The sequence below is a fragment of the Ornithorhynchus anatinus genome, chromosome X1 (genome assembly GCF_004115215.2).
Source record: "Ornithorhynchus anatinus isolate Pmale09 chromosome X1, mOrnAna1.pri.v4, whole genome shotgun sequence".
Lineage (NCBI taxonomy): Eukaryota > Metazoa > Chordata > Mammalia > Monotremata > Ornithorhynchidae > Ornithorhynchus > Ornithorhynchus anatinus.
In genome coordinates this window covers 72,596,772-72,621,680 of record NC_041749.1, presented here as the reverse complement: position 1 = coordinate 72,621,680, position 24,909 = coordinate 72,596,772, and the positions used below count along the sequence as shown (strand labels likewise).

Here is a 24,909-nt window from a genome sequence, read left to right as displayed (position 1 = left end):
CAATGATTGATTGAGAGGTATGTCACTTAAAAATTTGCAAATTTAAATGGGAATTTTAATAAATTTTCAAACATAAAAATTAACTGGGCAAAGCAAAAATAAGTTGAATTTACTAAAATGTAAAAGAATATTGCAAATTTCAAAGTGGAAATATGTCAACAAAAAAAAAATTAAATTCAAGTAATAACTGACCCTAAAACATAAGTGCATTCTGGGAGATATCCCATATATTTTTCTGAAATATTTTTGATTTACACATGAACAAATTAATGTCAATGACCCCAGTTCTTCCCCTCTCTTGATGTGTTAACTCGGGCAAATCACTTTACTTCTCTGTACCTCATTTTCCTCATCTGTAAAATGGGGATTAAATCCCTGTTCTTCACACCCTAAGAACATAGGAACTATGTTTGATCTGCTGATTGTATCTACCCCAATACTTCTTATGTTGCTTGGATAGTAAGTGCTGCACAAATACAATTATCATTAGATGTCACTATGTATAATTCTAGAGAAAACATACAACACTAACCCACAGCACTTATAAAACCTTATAAAATGATTCATTTAAAAATATTTATGCAGCACGTGCCATGGCAAGGTAATTCCTTCATTAGAAGTGTCACAGTCAAAGATAGAGGTGCCCAAGTTCATTTGTTATTACTGCAGGCTTTTGAAATTTAAAAAAATTCAAAATAACAAAATGCAGAACATATTCTATGATGTGGCTTTGTTGACTTTAAAAAATAAAATTCAAAATTGCCCCGGACCTTTTCAAGTTCTATTATGTGGAAATGTGTGCTGAGGTTTCACACCACAGGCAGCATTTTGGCTCGTTCATGAATAACCACAGAAGAGGATTCTGTATTGCAGTACATTGTCATGAATGAGAAATGTAGGTTAACATACTAATACCACATGACAAAGTCCAATGGTAAGGAGCACTGGATAAAATGGTAAATGATATCAGAGCACAAGCCTGAAGTAGAAACATCAACGGGTTGAAATATGTAAGCATAGGCAATAACTGGTTTTCTTGGGGTTGGGATTAACACTGAGGTTCTGCTGTTATTTAAGGAATTCTCTCAGTAGACAGTTCCCGCTAAGCAGAACCTGACAGAGGGAACCGAAACACATTAGAATTGGAATTTATATTTCTGAGGTTTCTATATATTGACTTTACCATGAGTTTTGGTTTATAACTGGAAGCAAAGGTGACATGACGTTCAGAATTCAACTACGTTTTCAATTGCACTACATGCATAACTATTTCACCTTTAAAAGAAAATATAAAGCATTATCATTATTATTGTTGTTGTTCATAATAATAAACTTTCATCTTTCTTTGAAGACTCTCCTAATGCCAAACCACTTGTCTCAGATTTGGACAAAGGGTAATAGTTGGCAGTGTTTTAAAAGAGAAGATGGTTTCACTGAATGAAATTTAAAGGAAGGGCACTAGACAAATTAAACCTATGATTAACAATGGTAATCAGTTGTTATGTACATTAGCATTTCCCAAATACAGGTGCAACAGAACTGTGAAACTCACAGGGTCACAAGTCACAGTTAAATCATAACATTTCAGAGATTTTAGAAAAGTAAATTTGAGATTCCTTGATATTTTGCAGTAGGTGAGCTCACACAAATACTAAGCATGTTTCTTGGCTAATATCACTACTGAAGAATAACTATTGTTTTGCTTTTCAAACTACTTTTAACTACTAGTAAATAAGTCTGTAGACAGCTCTGCTGTTGGGCCAGGGGAAGAACACTGCTTTGGGAATCAGAAGATTTAGTTTCTAGTTCCTTCTGGGGCTCTGCCAGCTGTGGCGAAGAACCACATAGGGTGTTCTGTGAACGGGCCCAGCCAGAAAACCTGAAAAATAACTGGTGAATACCATGGTTCCTTCAAGGCAACCTCAGGCCCTGTGGGTCACGGCACTATGGCACATCATTGGCATTATGATCTGGTAACTTTGTTTATAAATGATTTCTGCAGTGAACTTCACAGTGCACTCCGTCCCTGTTCGCTTATTTGTTCACTGAACTCTGTGCTCAAGGAGGAATAAGAAGGTGCAGATAGCACTAACCCAGTCACTAACAATATAATCAATTCATCTGTGCAAGCCTCTCAGTCCCGAAACTTCAGGACTGAGGCTCAATCCATTGTTCTGAAGAGAGACTCCATGTTTTCATTGGAGCACGTCATAGAACATAGCAAAGTCCCACGAAGGGGTCAAGCTTTCGTATTTCTTTTAGAGCCATCTTTTTCTGACTCAGTTTTGAGTTGAGAAGCTATAATGTCACCATTTGGGTTAACTCTCTAGAAGTGATTCACATTTTACAAAATTTCCATTTACATGGTCTCACTGTGTTTGTGGTTGTTTGCTATGCAGAAGCCTTGCAGGGCAGATATATTAACTTGTTTCAGTAATTTAAGATTTGGTGCAGGAAAAAAGGACTGGGTGAAGATTAACCATATTAATTCTATTGAAACTAGGATAGTGAAATATTTTTATACCTGACTCTCAGTGACTATGAGAATTCAGAGGGAACCTTTAGGGCCACTGATCTTACAATTTGCAGGATGTTGTAGTCCAAAAACTAGGCATTTTTTGATCATGTTCCAGCTGGTTATGGAAGTGCAAGCATTTGAAGTGATCAAAAACAGCTGAGGGTCAGGGCCAGGTAGGCTTAGTTTAGTTGGAATAGTCTCATTCCCAGAAGATTTATGGGATTTCCTAAAGGCACCCAGAACTGACCTGAAAAATCTGGCTACACCAGGATGTATGGACATTGACATATGCAGTTCAATTCTTCACCACTTCTCACTCAGATCCTCTTCCACAGGAATCACGAAAAAACTTTTTAGAGATATTGATATTTTTTTCTATTGCAGATGGACAGGGTGAAATGTGAACTTTTCTGATTTGGACATTACCAATTTTAAATAGTTGGTGGCCAAATTAGCCTGAGAGTGAGATTAGCCTATGAAAACATTGATGGGGGTGACAAAGGTGGCATTCAAAGAAGGAATCAGGGGGTCATGAAAGGCCCCAAATTCCTGTTGGGAAGAGAGCCTCCTCCTTAAATCAAAGCAAAACAACTAACTTTTTTACTGAGGTGTCTGTTCTCTACAGGTGGTTACAATCCACTGTTATTGAAGTACAGAAACTAACACCTGATAATTACATATCTGCTTACCAATAACAACGTTAGCTAAACCACACAGGATAGAAAAACAAATGTACCAAATGCCAGGTATACAATCAGGTACAAAAGGTTCCCTCAAAACTCAGATTGACGATACTGAATGAAAGGAATGTTGTTATGTCAAACACATTATCCTGTTTGTTTGCAATTTACTTTCTTCATATTGTTGACATTCTGGGCTTGATCATTTAAAAATAAAAATAAGAAGTAGTCGACATAGGGTGTACAAATCATTTAAAATTGTGAGAGCTTTTTTTCCTTATAAATGCTATTTCCTTCCTTTTACTTCTTAAAGATAAATGAGCACCAAATCAAATAGCCTTGTTAATTTCTCAACTAAAATGTGAGTAAACCTTATGTAATTTTACACTGTTTTATGCCAAAGTCAATGTTCATAGTCCAGGAATTTAACAGGGAAATTCTGAACAACCCTATCATCTTGCCAAGCAATTTGAAAAAGGTGTCATCTCAAAACTCAAAGAATGAGATATTTTGTAAGTAAATTCCACTGAAAGTCTGAGACAGCTACATAATGAGTATCTTATTAAGGTCGGGGGGTGGGGGAATGAAAAGAGGAGGAGAGGAAAGAAAAAGCATAACATACACAAAAAAAGACAAAAACTAAAAGAGGAAGGAGAAAGGAAAACATTTAGATTCCCTGAGTGATGGAAATAAATACCAAAGCTATTAGTTTCAGTTCAAAGAGCATGTCACTTTATGCTGTTTATTATTTCTTGGAGGTATTTATTTTATCTAGAAATATCCAAAATGGCAAAAGGGGTCCTGAAGGTAAGAGCCAGTGCAACTGACCTGGTCTGGAGAGGGTCTGTGATTGGAATGCTGGGACCTCCCAGGAGACCGGTGATGGTGGTGGTGATGATGGTGGTGGTGATGGTGATGATCCTCATCATAATTGTCTGCCATCAGTTTCATTCTGTTCTGTGTCTGCATGGGACCAAAAGAGGAAAATTTTCATTAGATCTTGGAAGTCAAATCCAAAAGATTCTTTGAAAAATTTCATTATTTCTATTACCCCTTTTTATTTCCATATTGAAAACTATTTATTCAAGCCAAATTGAAATTAAGGAAAGAAAATCCTGGGGAAAATGTAAGGGATCATTCACAACACTTAGAGACAACACATTTCCCTAACCCTTTTTATTTGAATTTGGCTTCCCCTTGTGATTTTGAGGGCATTCATTATTTACTTAATTTTTAACTTTTAACTTGTTGAGCAAGCCCCCAAAAAAGTCAAATAAAGAATAACAAATCGCCACCATAGTAAACAACTTAAAGCGGAAGCAAGACGTGAATATGGGACATGAGTGTGACACAATTCCAGAACCAGGCACACATTTACAGACACGGAGTGACCTTGAGAGCATTAAGAACATCAGTGGAAATTCTGATGCAGATCACAAAATAACCAAGGCAGATGATGACATGAGTTTTCCACAGTATAATGAAAACTTATGTACTGGGGTATCAATCAATCATATTTATTGAGGGCATACTATGTGCTGAGCACTGTACTAAGCATTTGGGAGAGTGAAAAACATTTTCTTCACTATTGATGATGTTGAGGAAGCATTCTTGTCTTTAGAAGGGAAGGATATTGCTCCATAAAGTCCCAAATTGTTATTTCATACCATTGATCACCTTACATTATTTTTAAACATTAAGGCTAACACTTTACTTCATAATAAACAACGGAATTGGAGCTCTGTTTCAAGTGGCATAAAGAACTAACTTAGTGGAAAATAGGATGCATTTGCCCTACTAAATCATTTGAGTAGCAACTAAGGGCCTATTAAATCAACAAATCAAACCTTTCACCATACAAGAGACAATTCCACTGTAGAAAACATATCCCATTTCTATTCATTTCTAAGGATATCATACTGTGAGTGGCATTTCAGCCTCCAAAGTCAGGGTATCAAATGTGTTTCTGGCCTTGCAGTGCCATTACCCTATGCAATGATTCCGAGGATACGATGAGACAACAAACCTCACAGCCTTGACGGAAGGCATGCTGTGAGGTAGAAAATGCTCTTTTCAGAGTATTACTCCATTATTATAAATGCCCTAGATAGCAATAGAAATAACAGCTTGATATAGAAAGTAATATTATACTTCGAGTTTCATAATTCAATACTTTGAATTCATATAATGCTTCTTTAAAATACTGTACATGTAATTTTCATTTATTTATCCTTAGAACAAGGAAATTCTGCTACCATTTGGAAGCTGGTAAAATTAACACAGAAACACGCAGAAGGTAAAAAAGAGGGTTATTTCACCGGAGAGTTCTTATTGCTAAACACTTTGTACCAATGATAAATTATAGAAACTACTTACTTCCCAACTCAACAGACAATAAGATAATAAGATAATTCAATCTATAAACTGAACTTTGAAATTTCACCCTATACCTGGATGGCCTTTGGCAAAATTTTGAACAAAATAAAAATGCCTAAATGCAGATTCACACAATAAAACCATAAGCATTTAATCTAAAATTAATTTTTAAAATCCTAGGATATGCTTGGCAGCAGCTGGTTGCACGTTCATGAGTGTTTGTCCATATAATGTGCCTATAGACACAAGGGACAATTTATTTATGATGGAAAAATGCCTGAAACTGTACTCTGTGCCAGTCTTTGAAGAGTCTCTCAGTTTGGATATTTACTTGAAAACTTATTCCTTAAATTATGCCTTTATTTCTAGTACTCGACTCCTCATCCAGAAACCTATTTTGTGAACCACTGAGATAATGAATCTAGAATTGCTTCTTCTACCAACAGAAACACTTGAAGAGTGACAAAAACAATGAGGCATACTTTGGCTGATAGAAGATAACATTCTCAAAAGGACAAAAGAGGGAGTACAAGTGAATAAATAATAACTGTTATTAAAGACATCATAATGCCCTTATCCTTTGGGAAGCTGCTGAGATTTTATAAGATTATTTTCTTACCAATGATTAGCCTTCAGTTGCCTACCTTTGAACTGTAGTCCATAAAAGAATGCATAAGCTAAACAAGTTGATATATGCAATCCTAAATGTGTCTCCTGTAATGAGGTGTCAGTGATTAAACATGCCATGGGATAAGGATAAATGATGTCATCTTTCCAATTTGGTGCTGAAATATAAATCAACCACTTATATTTCTTCCTTGTGGATACCAGAGCTGGGTGAAATGTACACATAGCCATTGTTACTGGAGGAGGCAGCTTCTTTAGGTTGATCTGTGCTGAAGCGGTAGAGGTGTTAAACAGAGTTGAAAAATCTGTTTGGTTACAGATGCAAACTTTTTTGTATATTTCATTCAGAAAAATGGAGGATACATTATTTTACTGTATATGATTTCCTCTACATATAAAAATGTTTTTGACCAACCAACCTCCTGAAAATTATTTTTAAAAAACCCTATAAATTTTGTTCTGTCTTAAGTAATGATTGAATGGTGGGTATTTTTACATCCCCTAAAGAATTCTGGGCTATAAGAAAACAGAATGTGATCTTTTATTATCTGAAATTTGGAGTACATTTACTGGAAATGGGAAAGCACAAATGACTAGATAGAACAGAAGCTTATAATTTCCGTAGGAACATTTTAAAATGGAATTTTATTCACACATATAAAACCAGGCTTATTTACCATGGGATAGTAATTTTGTATCTTTATAGACATCTTATAATGCAATCATTTATTAAGTAGAAAACAAAGATAAACAAAGTTGTCCTGAATGGGAGACAAACATAGTGTTAAAAAAAGAGTAATTTACCAAAGTATGATATTCAGAAATATTCATTTAGCAATTAAACTGGATGTCCTACTTTGCCCCCTCTTCAATACACAGTGAATTGTTAACCAGATAGCTAACAACGAATGCAAATGCATTACATTCATTTCACAGTAATATGTCATAGTCATTGTGGAAAATCAAACCTGATTTTATTTTCCACTGAAACAATTCCCATTTCCTTGCTTACCTACATTATTTTTCTGGTATGAGGTATAATAATGGTGATATTTGTTACATACTGAGGCGGAAACAATCCAGTCAATTCAGACTGTCCCGCATGAGGCTCACAGTCTAAGGGGGAGGGAGAACAGGTATTGAATCCCCATTTTACACAAAGTTAAGTAACTTGGCCGGCATCATACAACAGGCAAGTGACAAAGCCAAAATTAGAATCCAGGTCCTCTTACTCTCTCAGCCTTGATTCTTTCCACTAGGCAACACTGTTTCTCTATACACCAATGACAGTGAATAAAAACGAAGATACAAATTAATGAAATCTAATGTTGGCAATTTAGAATCATGGTGAGATAGAGGTGTTACACTTCACAGCTGAGATCTGAATAGAGGTAGCACCCCTCTAAGTGACCCACCTCCTCTTGCTTGGATAGGATTTAGATCACCCCCTTCTCCCCCGCCCCCGCCCCCCCCCCAAAAAAAAATCCTAGAAAAATATCTGACTGCCTTGAGCTCCTGGGCCTTTCTTCCTCTTTTTGTGTCTCTCCCAGTGTTTGGTGATAAAATCCTTCAATATTCCATGAACATTGCATGCCTCAAACATGCCCCCTCCTGGTCTCCTCGTGAAGTATCAGTGGAATGATGTGCATGATGGAGGGAATCAAACACTGGTAGGAAATAAAGTTTCTACCTGCAAGAGGTAAATGAAGTCTGGCAGAGTGTTTGACATATGCCAGATCATTCTAGGATCAGGCATACTATTCCATCCAAGGAATATTCCATTCTTATTAATTCGAGCATGCTCTATGAAAACCATGTTCTACGCTTAACCGATTGACCAAGAACAAAGAGTATTAACAGGTTCTAGTGGTTGTATTGTAAATGAATGAAAGATAATTTCAAAATTGTTCTTTCATTATTAAATGAAGTTGGCTTCCTAAGATATGAATAGAAATCAAAACAATTACCTTTGCATATTCACGCTGCAATTTAGCTTCCAAAATCATATAGGTAGAAATGAAACTTTATCCATTAACTAAAAATATATATGAACAACATCTGTGAAAAGGTGCCAGATATCACCTCTCTTTCTACATTTCTGAAGGGTTTAACCAAAGATCTCTTGATATGAAATGAAAATCCTTGATTGACTGGTAATAGACTCAATAGCTTAATGGCAATGCATAGCTGTAAAACTGTAATATTAAAGCTGCCTTTAAAAATATTTTACCAAGGTGGCAATATGCTTTGATCAGTCATCTGGATCAAGTTAACAGTGAAACCTTCATGAATATGGTTTAAAATAACAAAAATAATAAGATTTGTTGCCACGGGATATGAAGATAATGCTACAGAATAGCAATTACACTTTCTTTTTTATATTCTCTTCTATCTCTTACTAGCCAGGGAAATTTGAAACATTCCAGAGTACCTCAATTCTCTTGCTCTTGTCTCCAATTGGAGAAGGGTGATATGTCTGTTTTCAAGCAAAGGATTTAGAAAACAGATAACTCTAGGCAACTGAGGGATTACAAAATATTTCTAGCATTTATTGTTCTCACAAATATCATTGACTCAGAATGGGTTAGAGTGTTACATGAAAAATAAAATGAAGCAGACTAGAGAAAAGGAAAGATGATGCAAATTAACCTCTCCAGAAGACATGAAGAGTTTGAGTGAGGATAGCCCCTTCGGAAAACCGCTATCCGATATCCTACCTACTAAGCACCCTCTTTCTCAGCACAAGTGCATACATTACCAAAACCATACTCATTATTATCAGCACTTAGTACAGTGCCTGGCACATAGTAAGTTCTTAAATACCACAATTATTATTATCTTCATCATCATTACTATTCAGGGTAAAGTCACATAGAGATACAAAGCAAACTCTGCAGGTTTCCCAAATTTGAGGAAAGGACATCCCTCAGCATGGTCCTCAGCATTTTTTTTTAGCAACACATCAAAGAACTACATAAAGTTGACCTCAGCCCATGAGAACATAACCAATGCCACTGGTTCAGCCCAGTGATACATCCAAACCAGTATTTTATTTCTAGCATTGATTTCAAGACGCTTGGAGGTATCATATGAGAGTTGCTTTACTTGAAACCCATCCTAATGGACAGGAATATATCATTTAACATCTTTAACTTTTCCCTTTACATCCTTAAGTTTTATGCTAGTAACCCAGTATGAAACCCTGTCCATGAGCGTAGCCAAACCCCTCTTGGCCCTATCCATAGTTTTGACCTGGTAATGACCTATATATGTTTTCCACCCCCAACCCAAAGTATTTATTTTGGTTTATTTTGAACTTACCACCTTCAACTTTCAATAGATGTCTCATTCCAGATAGTGAGGGATTTGGTGAAGGCCAGTTTTGTCTTCATCCTGCTTAAATCCTTCATGGCTTTGTAAACATCAATCAAGTTCCTCTCAGCCTTCAGCTTGCTTTAATCTTTTTGGGCTATACTCATAACTAAGCTTCTCTATTGTCCAGTCATCCTGGCCAGCCTTCTCTGTGTCTTCTACAACTTTATTATGTACTTCCTAAAATACAACAACCAGAACTACTTACTATATTCCAGGTGGTGGTGTACTGTTCCTTTACAGAGTGGTAAAATTCAACTCTTTACTTTGTTTTCTGTTCCTTCCTTTAGGATGATCATCATTTTAGTGGCCTTCTTGATTGCCACTGTACATGGAATTGATTATCAATCAATTAATTGCCTTTACTGAGTACTTATTGTGTTTAGAGCACTATACTAAGAACTTTGAAGAGAACAATACAACAGAGTATACAATACAACCCAACCTGAACTCTTTGCTCCTCTAGCAACAGCTTACTCACTGTGCCTGGATCGCATCTAACACACTGCTGACCCCTTTCCCACTTCTTTCCTCTGGCCTGGAACTGCCCCCACCTCGATCTATTCTAGATCACCACTCTCCACACTTTCAAAGCCTGTTCCCTGCCAACAACGAGCTTCAGTCTAGAGAGGCAGACAGACATTAAATATTCAATTTGCAATATATAATTCATAGATATGTACATAAGTCCTATGGGTTATGAAGGTGGGATGACTATCAAATGCCCAAGATCACAGATACAAATGCATAGATGACAAAGAAGGGAGAGGGAGCTGGGGAAAAGGGTTTAATCAGGGAAGGTCTCTTGGAAGAGATAGGGTCTTAATAAGCCTTTGAGAGTGGGGAGAGTGGTGATCTAGAGTATATGGAGGTGGAGGAAGTTCCAGGCCAGAGGAAAAAAGTGGGAAAGGGGTCAGCAGTGAGATAGATATGATCAAGGCACAGTGAGGAAGCTGGTGCTAGAGGAGCAAAGTGCTCAGGCTGGGTTATAATAGGAGATTAGTGAAGCAAAGTTGGGAGGCAGTGCGCAAGTTTATTGAGTGCTTTAAAGCTGATGGTAAAGGAGTTTCTGTTTAATGTGGAGGTAGATGGGCAATCACTGGAGGTTCTTGAGGAGTAGGGAGACATGGATTAAATACTTTTTTTAGAAAAATGATCCAATCAGCAGAGTGAAGTATGGACTGGGGTGGGGAGAGACAGGAGGCAGGGAGATCAGTAAGGGAGATGCAGTAGTCGGGTGGGATACGATAAATGTTTGGATCAGCATAGTATAAGTTTGGACGGAGAGAAAAGCATGGAGCAATTATCCAAATACTTTTGTCCCATGTAGGGAAGATAGCAAATGTTTGGGAGAACATTATGCTAATAACATTTGTTAAGTGCTTAATACGTGCGGAACACTTTTCTAAGCACAGAGCAAATACAAGATAACAGTCCCTGGTCCTCATGGGGTTCACAGTCTAAGTAGGAGGGAGAACAGGTATTGAATCTCCATAATGCAGATAAGACAACTGAGGAACAGAGAAGTGAATTGATTTGCCCAAGATCACAAAGTAGACTCCCAGGCCTGTGCTCTTTCCATTAAGGCATGCTTCTTCCCAGACTGAGTGATCTGAGGTTCTTACTAGGTCCCGTAATGGAAGTATAAGCTATACTCATTCATTCAATTGTATTCATTGAGGGCTTACTGTGTGCAGATCACTATTCTAAGCACTTGGGAAAGTACAACACAACAATAAATGGTGGCATTCCCTGCCCATAACGAGCTTACAATATAGAGTAATATTTAGAAAAAAATGATAATGGTAATAATAATTGTGGTATTTGCTAACCATTTACTTTAGGCCACGCATTGTACTAAGTGCTGGGGCAGATACAAGATAACCAGATTCCACAAGGGCCTCAAAGTCCAAGTAGGAAGGAGAACCAGTATTGAATCTCCATTTTGCAGATGTGGGAACTGATGCACAGAGAAGTTAAGTGACTTCACCAAGGTCACACAGCAGGTAAGTGGCAAAGCTGGGATTAGAACCTAGGTACTCTGACTCCCAGGTCTATGCTCTTTCTACTAGGTCATACTAATTCTCAATACATGTAGACATGTCATTTCTTAATAAACAACCCCTGGTTTTAGTTAAATTTGAAATGCAGAATCTTGTTGGGATTTTCTCACCTCCCCAGTAGGATAATAAACTGAATGGGGCACCAAGACCTAAGTCAGTAGAGTTTAGATAAAGGCAAACTGTCCAGAAGTTTGTCTAACAAGATCTTGAGTCTGCCAAAATCTCTGTAACTCCTATCACTTCATTTCCACATATAGATGGAGACATTAATATCTGTCCTCTACTGCAAAGGGATCTTATGAATATCAATGGGATGTTAACATGCAAACCATCTTGAGGCCATTTGGAAAGAGGTACATTAATAACAAAGAAAAATCTTACATTAACAGGCTGGGGGAGCCTGGAGCAGAACCAAAATGGGGTCAAACTAAATATCTGCAACAAATAAAAGGAGGGCAAGTTCTCTAATTGGTTCTGAAGCAAAGAGGGGAGTCAACTGGAGCAAACTGAAGGAAAAGTTCTTCCATAAGTCACAAAGCCCAATGTTAATGAAATACATGAGCACTCTGACAACTGCCCCAGGTCTTTAGAGGCACAGAGCCCAGAGCAGGTGCTCCACTGCACCAAGGATAAACTGACCCTTCCAAAAAAAATGATAGAAATGTGCCTCCCATGATTAAACGTTGAGCCAAATCAAACCTTTAAAGTTAGAGTTCATAATTTAGTGTTCAATTCCTCTCAGAAAGGATTTGTATATAACACCATACATAACCAAGGAGAATTTAATGATAAAAAGACTGTTTTACTGAACAACAGTAACCTAAGCCTAAAGGACACCGTCCATAAACAACAACTAACACACGGTTCCAAATCTAAGAGAACAGGCCAAAACGGAAGACAACCAGGGGATTTCCAACGGGCTGAAGTTCTATGGGATTTGAGAAAAAACAAACAGCAGAAGGCTCTCCTGCAAATTGCTTAGTTGAACATAGTGGAAACAGACTGTACTTAGGTTTGAACACATATAAAGTCCACTTGATCATTTCATTTTATCTTTCACTTGCAATCCCTTAAAAATTATAACTATGCAAGAACTGCAAAATTCATGAAGGCACCATGTATTTATAGCCTGAAAAATCCAAACTGTTTTCAATTTACAAAATCAACTGAGTGTCCATTAGAAAACAACATTATAGAAGTATTTTGTAGAAAGACTGCTACCTTTTCAATATTTCAGTGTTAGGAAGTCACAAAACAATCATTGCATTGGTAGGAATTTTATTTTGGGTTCAGTTAGTTATTAAGCACTAATATCTCAGATACCCATGAGGAATGCAGGATGAGAGATGATAAGTATAAAAATATGGGAAATTATAGGGATGTATGGTGCTGCAGGGAGAGGGCTTTACCATCCACTGCTCTGAAGGAGTGGAAGGCTGATGAAAAGATAGGCTGCTTAGGGGCCCAGGACTTTGAGCTCGTCCACATACCAGTACGTCCTGCCATCAAAGAGTCTAAATCTCTATCCTCCAAGAGCAGAAGAAAGCTAAAGCAGAATCTCTAGAAAATTTAAATATCAGTCATTTTCTGTTTACTGGATTAGAGATAGGAGGAGGGAGAAGGGACTTGGTATGTAATTTTGAAACTGAATTGTTACCTAGATTCATCAATTCAATCATATTTATTGAGTGCTTACTGTGTGCAGAGCACTGTACTAAGCACTTGGGAGAATACAATATAACAATAAACACATTCCCTGCCCACAATGAGCTTACAGTTTGTGTGTTTGTCTTCTTCCCACATTAGATTACAAGATCCTTGTGGAAATATATTGTCTTTGATTTATACCTTCATTTAAGCACACAATTGCATTCTCTATGCATTGGAGGTGGTAATTGTTAAGGAGAATAATACACTATGAAATAACCACAAAGTAAGGCCTTTCAGTAATAATCTTGAGAAAAGCAACTGGAAACATGGGTCAGAATAAAGATCATGCAGAAAAGTCTCAGGTTTCTGATGTGTTAAGAGGGAAAGGCTAGGATGTAAATGATTGATAGACTAGAGAAATCAGGCTAGAAAGCATGAAGAAAGCCTATTAGATAGACTATTACAATGGATGACCAGCAGAGAGAGAGGTGGGCCTAGAATGTTGAAATAGTGGTAGACCACAGATGGTGGAGGTATAGGGGAACAATGGAAGGGTTAAGGGTGCTCAATGCCTAGTACTTTTTGTTTTTGATGTTAAATTTCTCCCAAACAACACTTAGAGAGTTCAAAGCTCTGAAAGGTTACAAGACTGACAATGGAGACAGAGAACACATCTGGAAAAATAGCTTGTGGATCCTAGAAGTACAACACAGAAGTTGAGTTGAGGCCTAAATCTGGGATCACAGGTCACAGTGCCAAATGTGAGACAGTGGAAACTAAATTTGAACAAGATGAATCAGAGGTTATAGTTCTGGACACAAAAATTTGACCCAAGAAAAGGGAACTGGAGAAGAGCCCCCAAGCAGGGTGTGAGCAATACAAAACATGTGGTGGGATGGTGTAGGACACAAATTGAGCCCTAGAGAGAGGTGGTGGCTAGACTGCTGAGAAGGAGAGGTTTGACAGAGAATAGTGAGCCTGGCAGTGGAGGAAGTGAAACTAAGACAGAGTGAGAGAGAGTTAGAATTTGGGGTGGGGGGGGGGGCAGAAATCACTCTCTCCGGCTGGTTTCACATTTGTATGAAACAAATCACATCAATTGTAAATATATATTTTGTTAATTTTTGTTGATGTTAAAAACAAAGTGCAGTAAAGGAATGTCAGTATAGTGTTTAAGTTTTCCAAGTAATCTGAGTGTGCTTAGTTTTCTTCTGGGTTCATCTTTTCCTATTCTGCTCTTCACTCTTTTTTCTTTCATTTTAATAGTCTTAATAGCCTAGAAAACTTACCATACTAAACAGCAGTTTAGTTTGACATGGAAATATGATTTCTGAGTCAAATGTTCTAGTTTAGAATTGATAGTCTCAATGGTCTTCCCTCAGACATGCAAAGCAGACAGACATCCTCTCACAGCTTTTATCACATGCTCTTTCAGAATGATACTCCCCCAGCTTTAAAATATGAAACATATTCTGCAACCACCACTCTCCCTTTCTCTATTAAAAAATGACCATGGAAAAGAATACTGAATGGTCTAGGGTTTATTATCTGATGGAAATCCAATTTCCAAAAAGAATGGAATTTAATTTAAACTGTAAATACCTATGGTGAAGGTGGTTCTTTTATTCTGTGAATGGCCCACAGGGTTCAAATCCATCAAATGAATCAATAGGACACTTTGGAATTCATTTAAAAACTGCTTTTCTCAGTCAACATAGAATTCAAGGGAAAATGAGTTACTTTCTGTGAATCTGCAGGTAAAATCTGCAGGTAAGAGAAGCAGCGTGGCGCAGTGGAAAGAGCACGGGCTTTGGAGTCAGGGCTCATGAGTTCGAATCCCAGCTCTGCCACTTGTCAGCTGTGTGACTGTGGGCAAGTCACTTAACTTCTCTGTGCCTCAGTTCCCTCATCTGTAAAATGGGGATTAAGACTGTGAGCCCCACGTGGGACAACCTGATTCCCCTGTGTCTACCCCAGCGCTTAGAACAGTGCTCTGCACATAGTAAGCGCTTAACAAATACCAACATTATTAACATTATTAAATATCATTCATGGTAGGTATCTAAACACACATTCGTTTGATTCAAACCAAGTTCAACAAACAACAAGCTACAGCAAAAGCAGAAACATAAAGCAGGAAAATGGTACTTTATTAGAGGGTGTCTGATAAAAATTTATAAAATCTTGAAGAGTTTGCACAAGGCAAACTAGGAACTTAAAGTCAATGAATGCTATAGTACCTGGACCAGTGACACCCATTTAAGGCTTGAAGGTGGGAAGTTCAAAAACAAAAAGAAATATTTTTTCATACCATGGTTGAAAAATACATCACATTTCTTACCAAAGAAAACTGTACAGGATGAAAATTCCAGTAGGTTCAAAAGGGCCTGCTCTAAATCTATGAATGAAGGCTATGTTCTTATTAGCAGACAGAAACATTAAGAATTTAGAGGTCCACCTGATATGATGGATGTCGAGGAATCATCACATGGTTTTTCCAAGTATCCTGTTGCCATTGTCAGAGATTGAATACTGCTGAATACAGTAATATAATTTCTTAATGTTCCATTTTGCAGCCTGAAAAGGATTTAATTCCAAAGACTAATGATAAAAAATTATAAATATGTCCCTTTCTTTTCTGATTAGAATCTCAATATTATACCACAATTACTGATTATAAAACCATCTATCCTCTACTGTCTGCTTTACTTTTTCATGAGTTTCATACTTCCTACTATAATATATATTTAGCAGTCTACATATAATTGTCTTTCGATTTCAAAGATGATGGTTCTTCAGGTGAGAGTCTCTCCATATAAGTGAATGTAGCTGAAAAGACTGAAGTGCAAGTGCAATTCCACATTGTATGCATTTAAAATCATTTTTTTAACTGACCTAATGCATTTGCCCCTTACAGAGCCTGTCTATGTTTTCAAGACCTCTTAGAACAACTACATCAACAATGGTATTTATTAAGCACTTACTTTGTGCAGAGCATTGCACTACATGCATGAGAGAATACAAAAGAAGCAAGAGACATTCACAGTCCCTGCCCTCAAAGTGCTTACAATCTAATGGGAGATACAAGGCAGCATAAATTATTTACAAATAGTGAGAAAAGGAAGAACAAGGATACAACTGGTAATAGTGTGGACAGACAAAACAGGGGAATAAGTGCACACAGGCTGCTAGATGAGTACTGAGGATGGGTTACAAATACATGAGTGTTAGGAATGTTAAGTTGATGTAATTTGGGATGGTGGAAATTCATTGGAAAAGGCCTCCTGGAGGAGAGAGGGTAATAGAAAACCTTTGAAGATAGGGAGAGTTTAGTCTGGAAGTATTCAAAATTTCATAAAGCCTTTATTGAAAGACAGCAAACCCTCTACCAATTGTGGTCCACCAGGCCGGTCAGTCCGCTGTGGTGGTCCATCCGAACAGTATGCTGCTACCATCATCCTCAGAATTTATTGAGCTCCTACTGGGTGCAGAGAACTTTACTAGGTACAAAGGAACATACAATAAAGTGGAAGAGACAATCCCTGTTCTCAAAGAAATTACAGTCTTATGAGGAAAAATGTCATGGGTTTGAGACTGTGCTTCCATCAAATCTGTAAATCATTTATTCTCCCCTCCCTGATCATATATATTCTCCCTTTCACTTGCTTGGGTTTCCTACTCTCTTCTATTCTCCTTACATATCCTACATATTGAAGCCATGTTGCTGAGAGCATTGCTTAAATGTTGCGGAGCTGACTGTGTTCAAGTACTCTACAGATGGTTATCCTACACAGTCATTTAATGTTGAGTGTGATTCATAGGTGAAGCTGGTGAAACTGAAGATGCAGGATATGTCAATTGTAGTAGGTCCAGGTCTCACAGTTATATAGATGGTTACAGATTACAGTTTTAAGGTCTGTCAATCTACCATTAAACAGGTTGCCTGCTGATTCTGTTGCCTACTTCTTTTTCCCTTAGTACATTGCCTAGGTAGCTAAATTGAATTAATTGAAATATAATTATAATTGTGGAAATTCTCAAGGCCTTATTATGTGCTAAGCACTGTGCTAAGTACTGGGGAAGTTACAAAATAATACAGTCACAAACAGTCTCCCTCCAACATGGGACTCACCCTGCAAGTAAGGAGGAAAGAAGGAAGACAGGTATGGAATCCCCATTATAGGAAACTGAGACACAGAGAAGTGAAGTGTTTTGCTGTGTTTTTTATGGTATTTGTTAAGCACTTACTATGTGCCAGGCATTGTTCTAAGCACTGGAGTAGATACACAGTAATCAGGATGGACACAGTTCATGTCCCATGGGGCTCACAGTCTTAATCCCCATTTTATAGATAAGGAACTGAGGCACAGAGAAGTCAATTGACTTGCCCAAGGTCACAGAGCAAACAAGTGGTGGAGCTAGGATTAGAACTCAGGTCTTTCTGACTCCCAGGTCTGTTCTTTTTCCACTACGTCTCACTGTTTCTCAGAAGTTGATGATGGCATTAATTTTTGTGTTGCCAATTAAAATATTTGGCTGTGTATTGGGTTTCCTGGGTGTAGTTTGGTACATGACTTCAGTTTTCCTTCAATCCTTAGCATTTTGTCCATTCTAACATGTGCTGATATGCAAACTGATAATCTTCCTTGGCATGTGTACCTCAAGATCCCAGTTATCGGTATGTACCAGTTCTACATGATTGTTTTAAAATGTTTGACAATGCACATTGCTTATTTATTTGGAAGAATTTATAGTGGATTTGAACTATATTTGGATTCCAGCTTTGAGATCTTTCATCACATTTTCAAACCAGACATAGAATTGGTGAATGGTACCAAATCTATGACCCATCTTGCTTTACTCTTATGGTGTTGGGAAAAGGGTCAGACAAGGCACCTTCAATTCTGATTCGATTGGCCATATTATCATGAATTGTTTTCATTTGCCAATTAGATCCTCGCCAGTCCTTCTGGGCACATTACTAAAGAACTTAACCACCATGCACTACCTGAATCCCAGTGTGCCTGCCCAACTCGAAGCAACAGATATGATTTCTGGCACATGGAAATTACAAGAAAAGTGCAGAAAGAAATGTCGAGACCTCTATATTGTTTTCATAAACAATTTACAAAATATTTCACACCCTTAACAGACCTGGCCATTGCTAAGCAAATTCAACTGTCTGAAAAATTCACCATGGTTTTAGGATTTCAAAAATACTTAGAGCTTTATAGTATTTTTGCAAGGTACTTGGCCAGCATAAAATGCAGTGCTGCATTTTACCCTGGCTTTTTCCTGCTAAAGAAACTGGGTTCTTGATGGAAATTGAGCTAACCAAACAAATGGCTGGCTTGCATTGAAGGAAAACCCATCAATCAAGATATGATCAATCAAAAACATTAAAAAATGTTTTGTGTAGATATATAAATTAAAATGGATCTATGCAGTTTTGAAAATGCCATTCTCCCAATGCTCAGCGCTGAAACTGAATCAGTCTAAGATATTTGGACAAGCACATTCTTCATCAATTTCCAGTGGATATTATGTGACAATGGGATTGAATTTAAGAGCTCTGGCATGACAAATCACAACTCATCTTCATTAAAATTTGGAGAAAACTAGGGAGGGTTCATTGTTAAATTATGCTGGATATCAATACAGAGGAAGCTTCTTCTTTAACTCAAAGATCCTGATGATGGAAAGAAGACTAGCATGAAGAAAACATGTTTAATCATCTTGAACTCCTATCATCTTGAACCTTTATTTTCCTCATTGTAATAGAATTGTAATACATTTCCTAATTGAAAGCCTTGAAGCTTAATGACCGCATGATCCTTCTTTGGGAGAGATGCACTGGCACATATGGACCTGAAAAAATGCATTTATTTTCCTGGCAATAAAGGCATAGAAAACTGCAAAATAAAGAAACAGTAGGAAGCTGAAATGAGAAGTGGAAAGAACATGGGACTGGGAGTCAGGAGGGTCAGGTCAAATCTAGTCCCAGCTCTCCCACCACGCCTCCTGTGTGACTTTTGACAAGGCATTTACCCTCTCTGCACCTCAGTTTCCTTATCTGAAAAATGAGATTATGATAGATGTTAGCCCCAAGAGGTACAAGGACCGTGTGTAATCTGATAACCTTGTATCTACTCCAGTTAATCAGTCAGTATTACTGAAAGCTTGTTCTGTGCAGAGCAATATATTAAGCATTTGGGAGAGTACAATATAAGTAGTAGGCATGGATCCTGGCCTCAAGAATCTTACAATCTAGCAGGGAACTTTATTGTTGTTAAAGTACATCAAGCCACGGCCAGCGGTATCAAGCAACGTTCCAGATTGAATATCAAGTGTATAGAAATAGAAACCTTAGGCAATGGACACTGAAAAGAATGGAAGGTGACCACAATATCTCCATTGCAAAATGAACAACTGTGACATCAAAACTGCCTTCAAAATGGAGATGAATGGATATCGGTTCTAATTCTGGACCGCATAATTATCAAATGTTGCCCCACCTGCAACCTTCCAGATTACATGTGCCCATCAGCCACCTCACTACTCATATGTAAGTTTACTTATTTATCATTTATTCATTTAATCATATAATTACTTCTGTTTTTTATCACATATCCATTTTTGTATAGTACTTTTCATCTATTGAATCTTTGGTAATCTGGGCCCACTTGTCTTCTCCCTTAAACTATCAGCACCTCAAAATCAGGGACTGTGTCTTTTACTTCTATGTTTCCAAGTGCTAGTACTGTACTCTTCACATAGCAGTCACTTTTAATGATCATGATGGTTATGGAAGATGTTACAGTTTGAAATAAGAATCTTGCCTTTTAATACTGAGGACTTATTGTACTTGCTTTCAGTTGCTCCAAGAACTAAAACACTGATAGCAGTATCAGTGCCATAACCTTCACGTTACTTGGCTCTGAATGAAATCCTATTGTTTATAATGCTGGTGGTCTGACACTGGGATAATCCCAATGATAGCCTAAAGCATATATTCCTATGCAGGCATCCTAAGCTATGGGCTGATGGCTAAAGGGTCAACTAAAATGATGTCTGAAAAGTTCCATTTATCAATGGACCACTCACTCCTAATGGGGAAGGAGCTGTACAGCATGTCCTAAAATTTCCAGCCTCGCTCATTCAAACCAAGGTGGTGTTCTCAACTGTGATGGGAAAGTGAAAAAGAGAGGATTTGGGAGGGAAGGGGATGAGTTAATATTTAGACATATTGACCTTGAAGTGCCAGTGGGACATTCCTGTAGAGATAATAATAATAATAATAATGGTATTTGTTAAGTGCTTATTATGTACCAAGCACTGTTGTAAGCACTGGGGTAGATAAAAGGTAATCAGGTTGTCCCACATGGGGCTCACAATCTTTATCATCATTTTACAGATGAGGTAACTGAGGCACAGAGAAGTTAAGTGACTTGCCCAGAGTCACACAGCTGATATAAGGAGGAGCCTGGATTAGAACCTATGACCTCTGATTCCCAAGCCCATGCTCTATCCATGTCCTGGAAGGTCCTGGAGTTGATGTAAAATTGCCAAAGAGAGAGGTTGGGGTAGTGAGGTAGCTTTGCATAAAGGTGGTAGTTGAAGCTGTGGAAGTGGTTGAGCTCCCCAAGGGAGAGTGAGTGAACACTGAAGAGAAGGGAACCCAGAACTGAATCAGAGTTGTAGGAGGAGATCACTGTGTCAGAGAAACCAAAGATAGTGTTTCCAGGAGAAGTGAGAGGTCCAAAGTGTCAATGGCAGTTGAGATTTCAAAGAAGATTAGGTTGAGTAGATTCTAAATTGTCAAGAAGGTTATTGGTTACTTTGGGGACAGAACACTCAGTGGAGGGAAGGACGTGAAAGTCACATTGTAGAAGATCAAGTTTGGAGTTAGGATGTGGAAGAAGTGGATGGACAGCAAATGATTTTTATAAGGTGTGATGAGATGGGAGATGCAGGAAGAGGGGATAGATTTCAAATGTTGGCAGGATATCTCAAGATCTGAGAAGGATGAGAGTCGATAACGGAGTAGGAGGGAACTTACAAGAAGAATGGGAGATTTGGGAGAGGGTATGTTTTATTATGTGACTATCATGTGTGCTAAATGCTGAAGTGACCAAACTAAGAATAGGATCACAAATGCTGGATTTGAAGACTCAAGAGATCTAAGATTTGCCAGCTGCCAACAAATTATCAAAATTTACTGATTTAATTGGAGGATTATTAGCAATACATACTGTCATAGCACACCTCAAATGAAGATGTCTATACCCTCATCACAGATAAAATAATCCTGAGGAGATGACGACAATGCTTCAATGATCTGCTGAATCCATCTCCCAAAATAGAGGAGAAGATGAAGCATACAAAATCTGAAAAGCAGCATGGCCTAGTAGCTAAAGCATGGGCTTTAGGTGGGATTCAGAAGGCACCTGGGTTATAATCCCAGATTTTGCATGCATCTGCTCTTTGACCTTGGGTAAGTCACTTAACTTCTCCATGCCTCAGTTACTTCATCTGTAAAATGGAGATTAATACTGTAAGCCTCATGTGGGACATGGACTGTATCCAACCTGAATATCTTGTATCTACTCCAGTGCTTAGAACAGTGTGCACTTAAATACCAAACATACAAAATCAGTCAGACTATGAAAGCATGGTTCTCAACCCTGCTTTGAGAAAGTCACCAACCATTGTTAAGCCATGAAAAATGTAAGGCACCCATATCAGTATTCATTTCTACAGAAATCTTTAAACTAAGAAGTGATTTACTGCTTGTGTTATAATAATAATAATTATAATGATAATAATAATAATTGTGGTATTTGTTAAGTGCTTACTATGTGTAAAGCACTGTACTAAGTACTGGGATAGATACAAGATAATCAGGGCAGACACAGTCCCTGTCCCACGTGGGGCTCACTGTGTAAGAGAGAGGGAGAATGGATATTTAATCCTCATTTTACAGATAAGGAAATTAAGGCACAGAAGCAGCGTGGCTCAGTGGAAAGAGCACGGACTTGGGAGTCAGAGGTCATGAGTTTGAATCCCTGCTCTGCCACTTGTCAGCTGTGTGACTGTGGGCAAGTCACTTAACTTCTGTGTGTCTCAGTTACCTCATCTGTAAAATGGGGATTAACTGTGAGCCTCACGTGGGACAACCTGATTACCCTGTATCTACCCCAGCGCTTAGAACAGTGCTCGGCACATAGTAAGTGCTTAACAAATACCAACATTATTATTATTATTATTATTATTATTAAGTGTCTTGCCTAAGGGCAGGTCTGTGGCAGAGTCAAGAGTAGAACCCTGGTCCCCTGACTCTCAGGCCCACACTCTTTCCACTAGGTCACTCTGTCAGCCTTCCCTCAACATAAAGAATTAGGAGTTAAACTGCACTTTAAGGAAAACTCACACTATGCTCAAGTGCATGGCCACTTTTTTCTAACATATCATCCCCCCATCCAGATAGGCGAACATTATTAGAATAATGTTCCCTAACTTCACAACAGCAATCTAACAGAAATGCACAGTGAAAATGCATATGATGAGAGAATTGGTTGTTCTTTAGATTCACGAGGAAATTCTTCTAACACAATAGCCTAGAAACACCACCAAAATTATATTTTGGAGACTGTTAACCAGGAGCAGCTGAATCTGATGTCAAAACTTTAAAGGTACATCTTCCTAATGACATGCAGAAAACTAGGAGATGCTTAGAAGGGTCAGTTTAGTGCTATGAACTGGCAATAAGACCAAAGACAAATGGCATGAACCAGACTATACTGTGAAATCCCAACATACACACTAACACAGACCTTAATATCACCAAATATTGCTACCTGGGAAACTCACTTTACAATGAGGCATAAATAAAAAAGAAAACCAACTGAAAAAAAAGACCTCTCAAGCATATAACCTTGGCATTGTCACGGACTCTGCACACAGTTTTGAAAGAATCTCCTATGAGTCAAACTTATTTCTGCACCAAGAAACATTCTGAAGTTATGTAGTACCACCTGGATGAAATCTTGACTGAAGCAGCTTAACACGGCACAACCCACATACCACACACGAAAACAGGAAGACACATCACCAGCTCTGAAAACCTACTCAAAAGCATAGATTAAATTGATAGATAGGTATCTGAGTTTCAGGTTGACCTCTCCAGAGTTGGAGTTCATCTTTCTGAAATCTTTTCAAGTTTAAAGAGTTAATAGTATAGCTCCAAGTGCAGGAAATATCTTGTAATAACACGGCATTACGGTAATGTATAAGTTAAAGTCATGCTAAAAGTATTTGTCTCATTCCCACACACTGAACTTAGTAATTATATAGAAGCATGTGCTGTAAGAATTCAGACACAAAGAAGTGGGTTAAAAAGCATAATTAAGGTTCAGAAACAGCATCTGCCTGGGGACATTTCAGACCAGGTCATACAAAAGAGAAATGAGAATAGGAGACAAATGGTAGGATTCTCTTTTTGCTTTTTACTATTCAGGAAATAACTCATTAAAAGAATGATGTACTATAATGATTGTATAAGAAAAGACATGAAGTGAAAATATGGCAGCAAAATAAGGTCTTGAATGCTGAAATTGTAAGACTACTGAAAGAAAGGTTGCTTGGCTACTCAAATGTTCTATACAGGGGATTTATTTTTCATTGTGTCATAAAATTCCTACCAAAGTAAGAGGAGATATATATATGGAGAGAAAGAGAAGAGAATGAGAGCGCTCTACACACACAAATCCCCTTTTTTTATTCCTATATCTTTCAAGAGGGATAACAATGAAGGACAACAACCAGATCTACCTCAGTCACCTACTACCTGTAAGAAAAAAAAAGCCTAACTAATAAACAAAGATAATATGCTAACAGCCATAAAAGGCTCTTACAATCCTTTATGGTGATAGCTTTTAACTATGATATAATCAGAAGTTTTCATCTTAATGTGCTTTTTTTAATATCAACATGCCACTTTGGTGCAAATATCTCTTTATGATTAATATTGTGCAAATGCCTTAAAAAGTAGTCCTGTGTGTTGTGTACCTAGTGAGATTCCAGAGTATCAATGTCACTTTAGACCACAATGCAGCAAAGTGGATATGACCTTTTCTACATATGTTACAGAAGTACAAGGATTTCTATATTATATTATTAGACCTTAAAGAAGTATTTGACACCAATGAAAACCTGGATTTCCAGAAGCTATTTGGGAAATGTGACTGCACTGAAAGGATCAGAAAGATTTAAGGCAGCTCTGTGTTCTAGAGATGCAACAAGAAACCTCTCAGTTGGTGTGAGAATAAGCTTTGGATCTTCAAAGAAACATTTCCAGTTCAATAGGCAACAATCCTCACTGAAAAACCTTTGAGGTTGTCATTCTGCTGCATTGTGATGATTTATCTGGACACTCAGAGATCAGATGACATTCAGATGATTATGGGCCCAATTTGAAGAATCAATAGCAGTGTTTCAGTATTGGAAAACAGCATGGCATAGTTGATAGAGCACAGGCCTGGGAGTCAGGAGGATCTGGGTTCTAATTTCAGCTCCACCACTTGTCTGCTGTATGTCCTTGGGCAAGTCACTTAACTTCTCTGTA

The 24,909-nt window shown here is 37.8% G+C and overlaps 1 protein-coding gene across 15 annotated transcripts in view; it reads right to left on the bottom strand.

Moving 5' to 3' along the window:
* ERC2 (ELKS/RAB6-interacting/CAST family member 2) overlaps positions 1-24,909 on the bottom strand; it is a 900,196-nt gene that overhangs the window by 16,470 nt on the left and 858,817 nt on the right. For all 15 annotated transcript variants that reach the window (XM_029052114.2, XM_039910367.1, XM_039910359.1 and 12 more), the window contains one exon: positions 4,027-4,161. In XM_029052114.2, the coding sequence (XP_028907947.1) occupies positions 4,027-4,161 (135 nt within the window). The remainder of the gene's footprint in view (positions 1-4,026; positions 4,162-24,909) is intronic.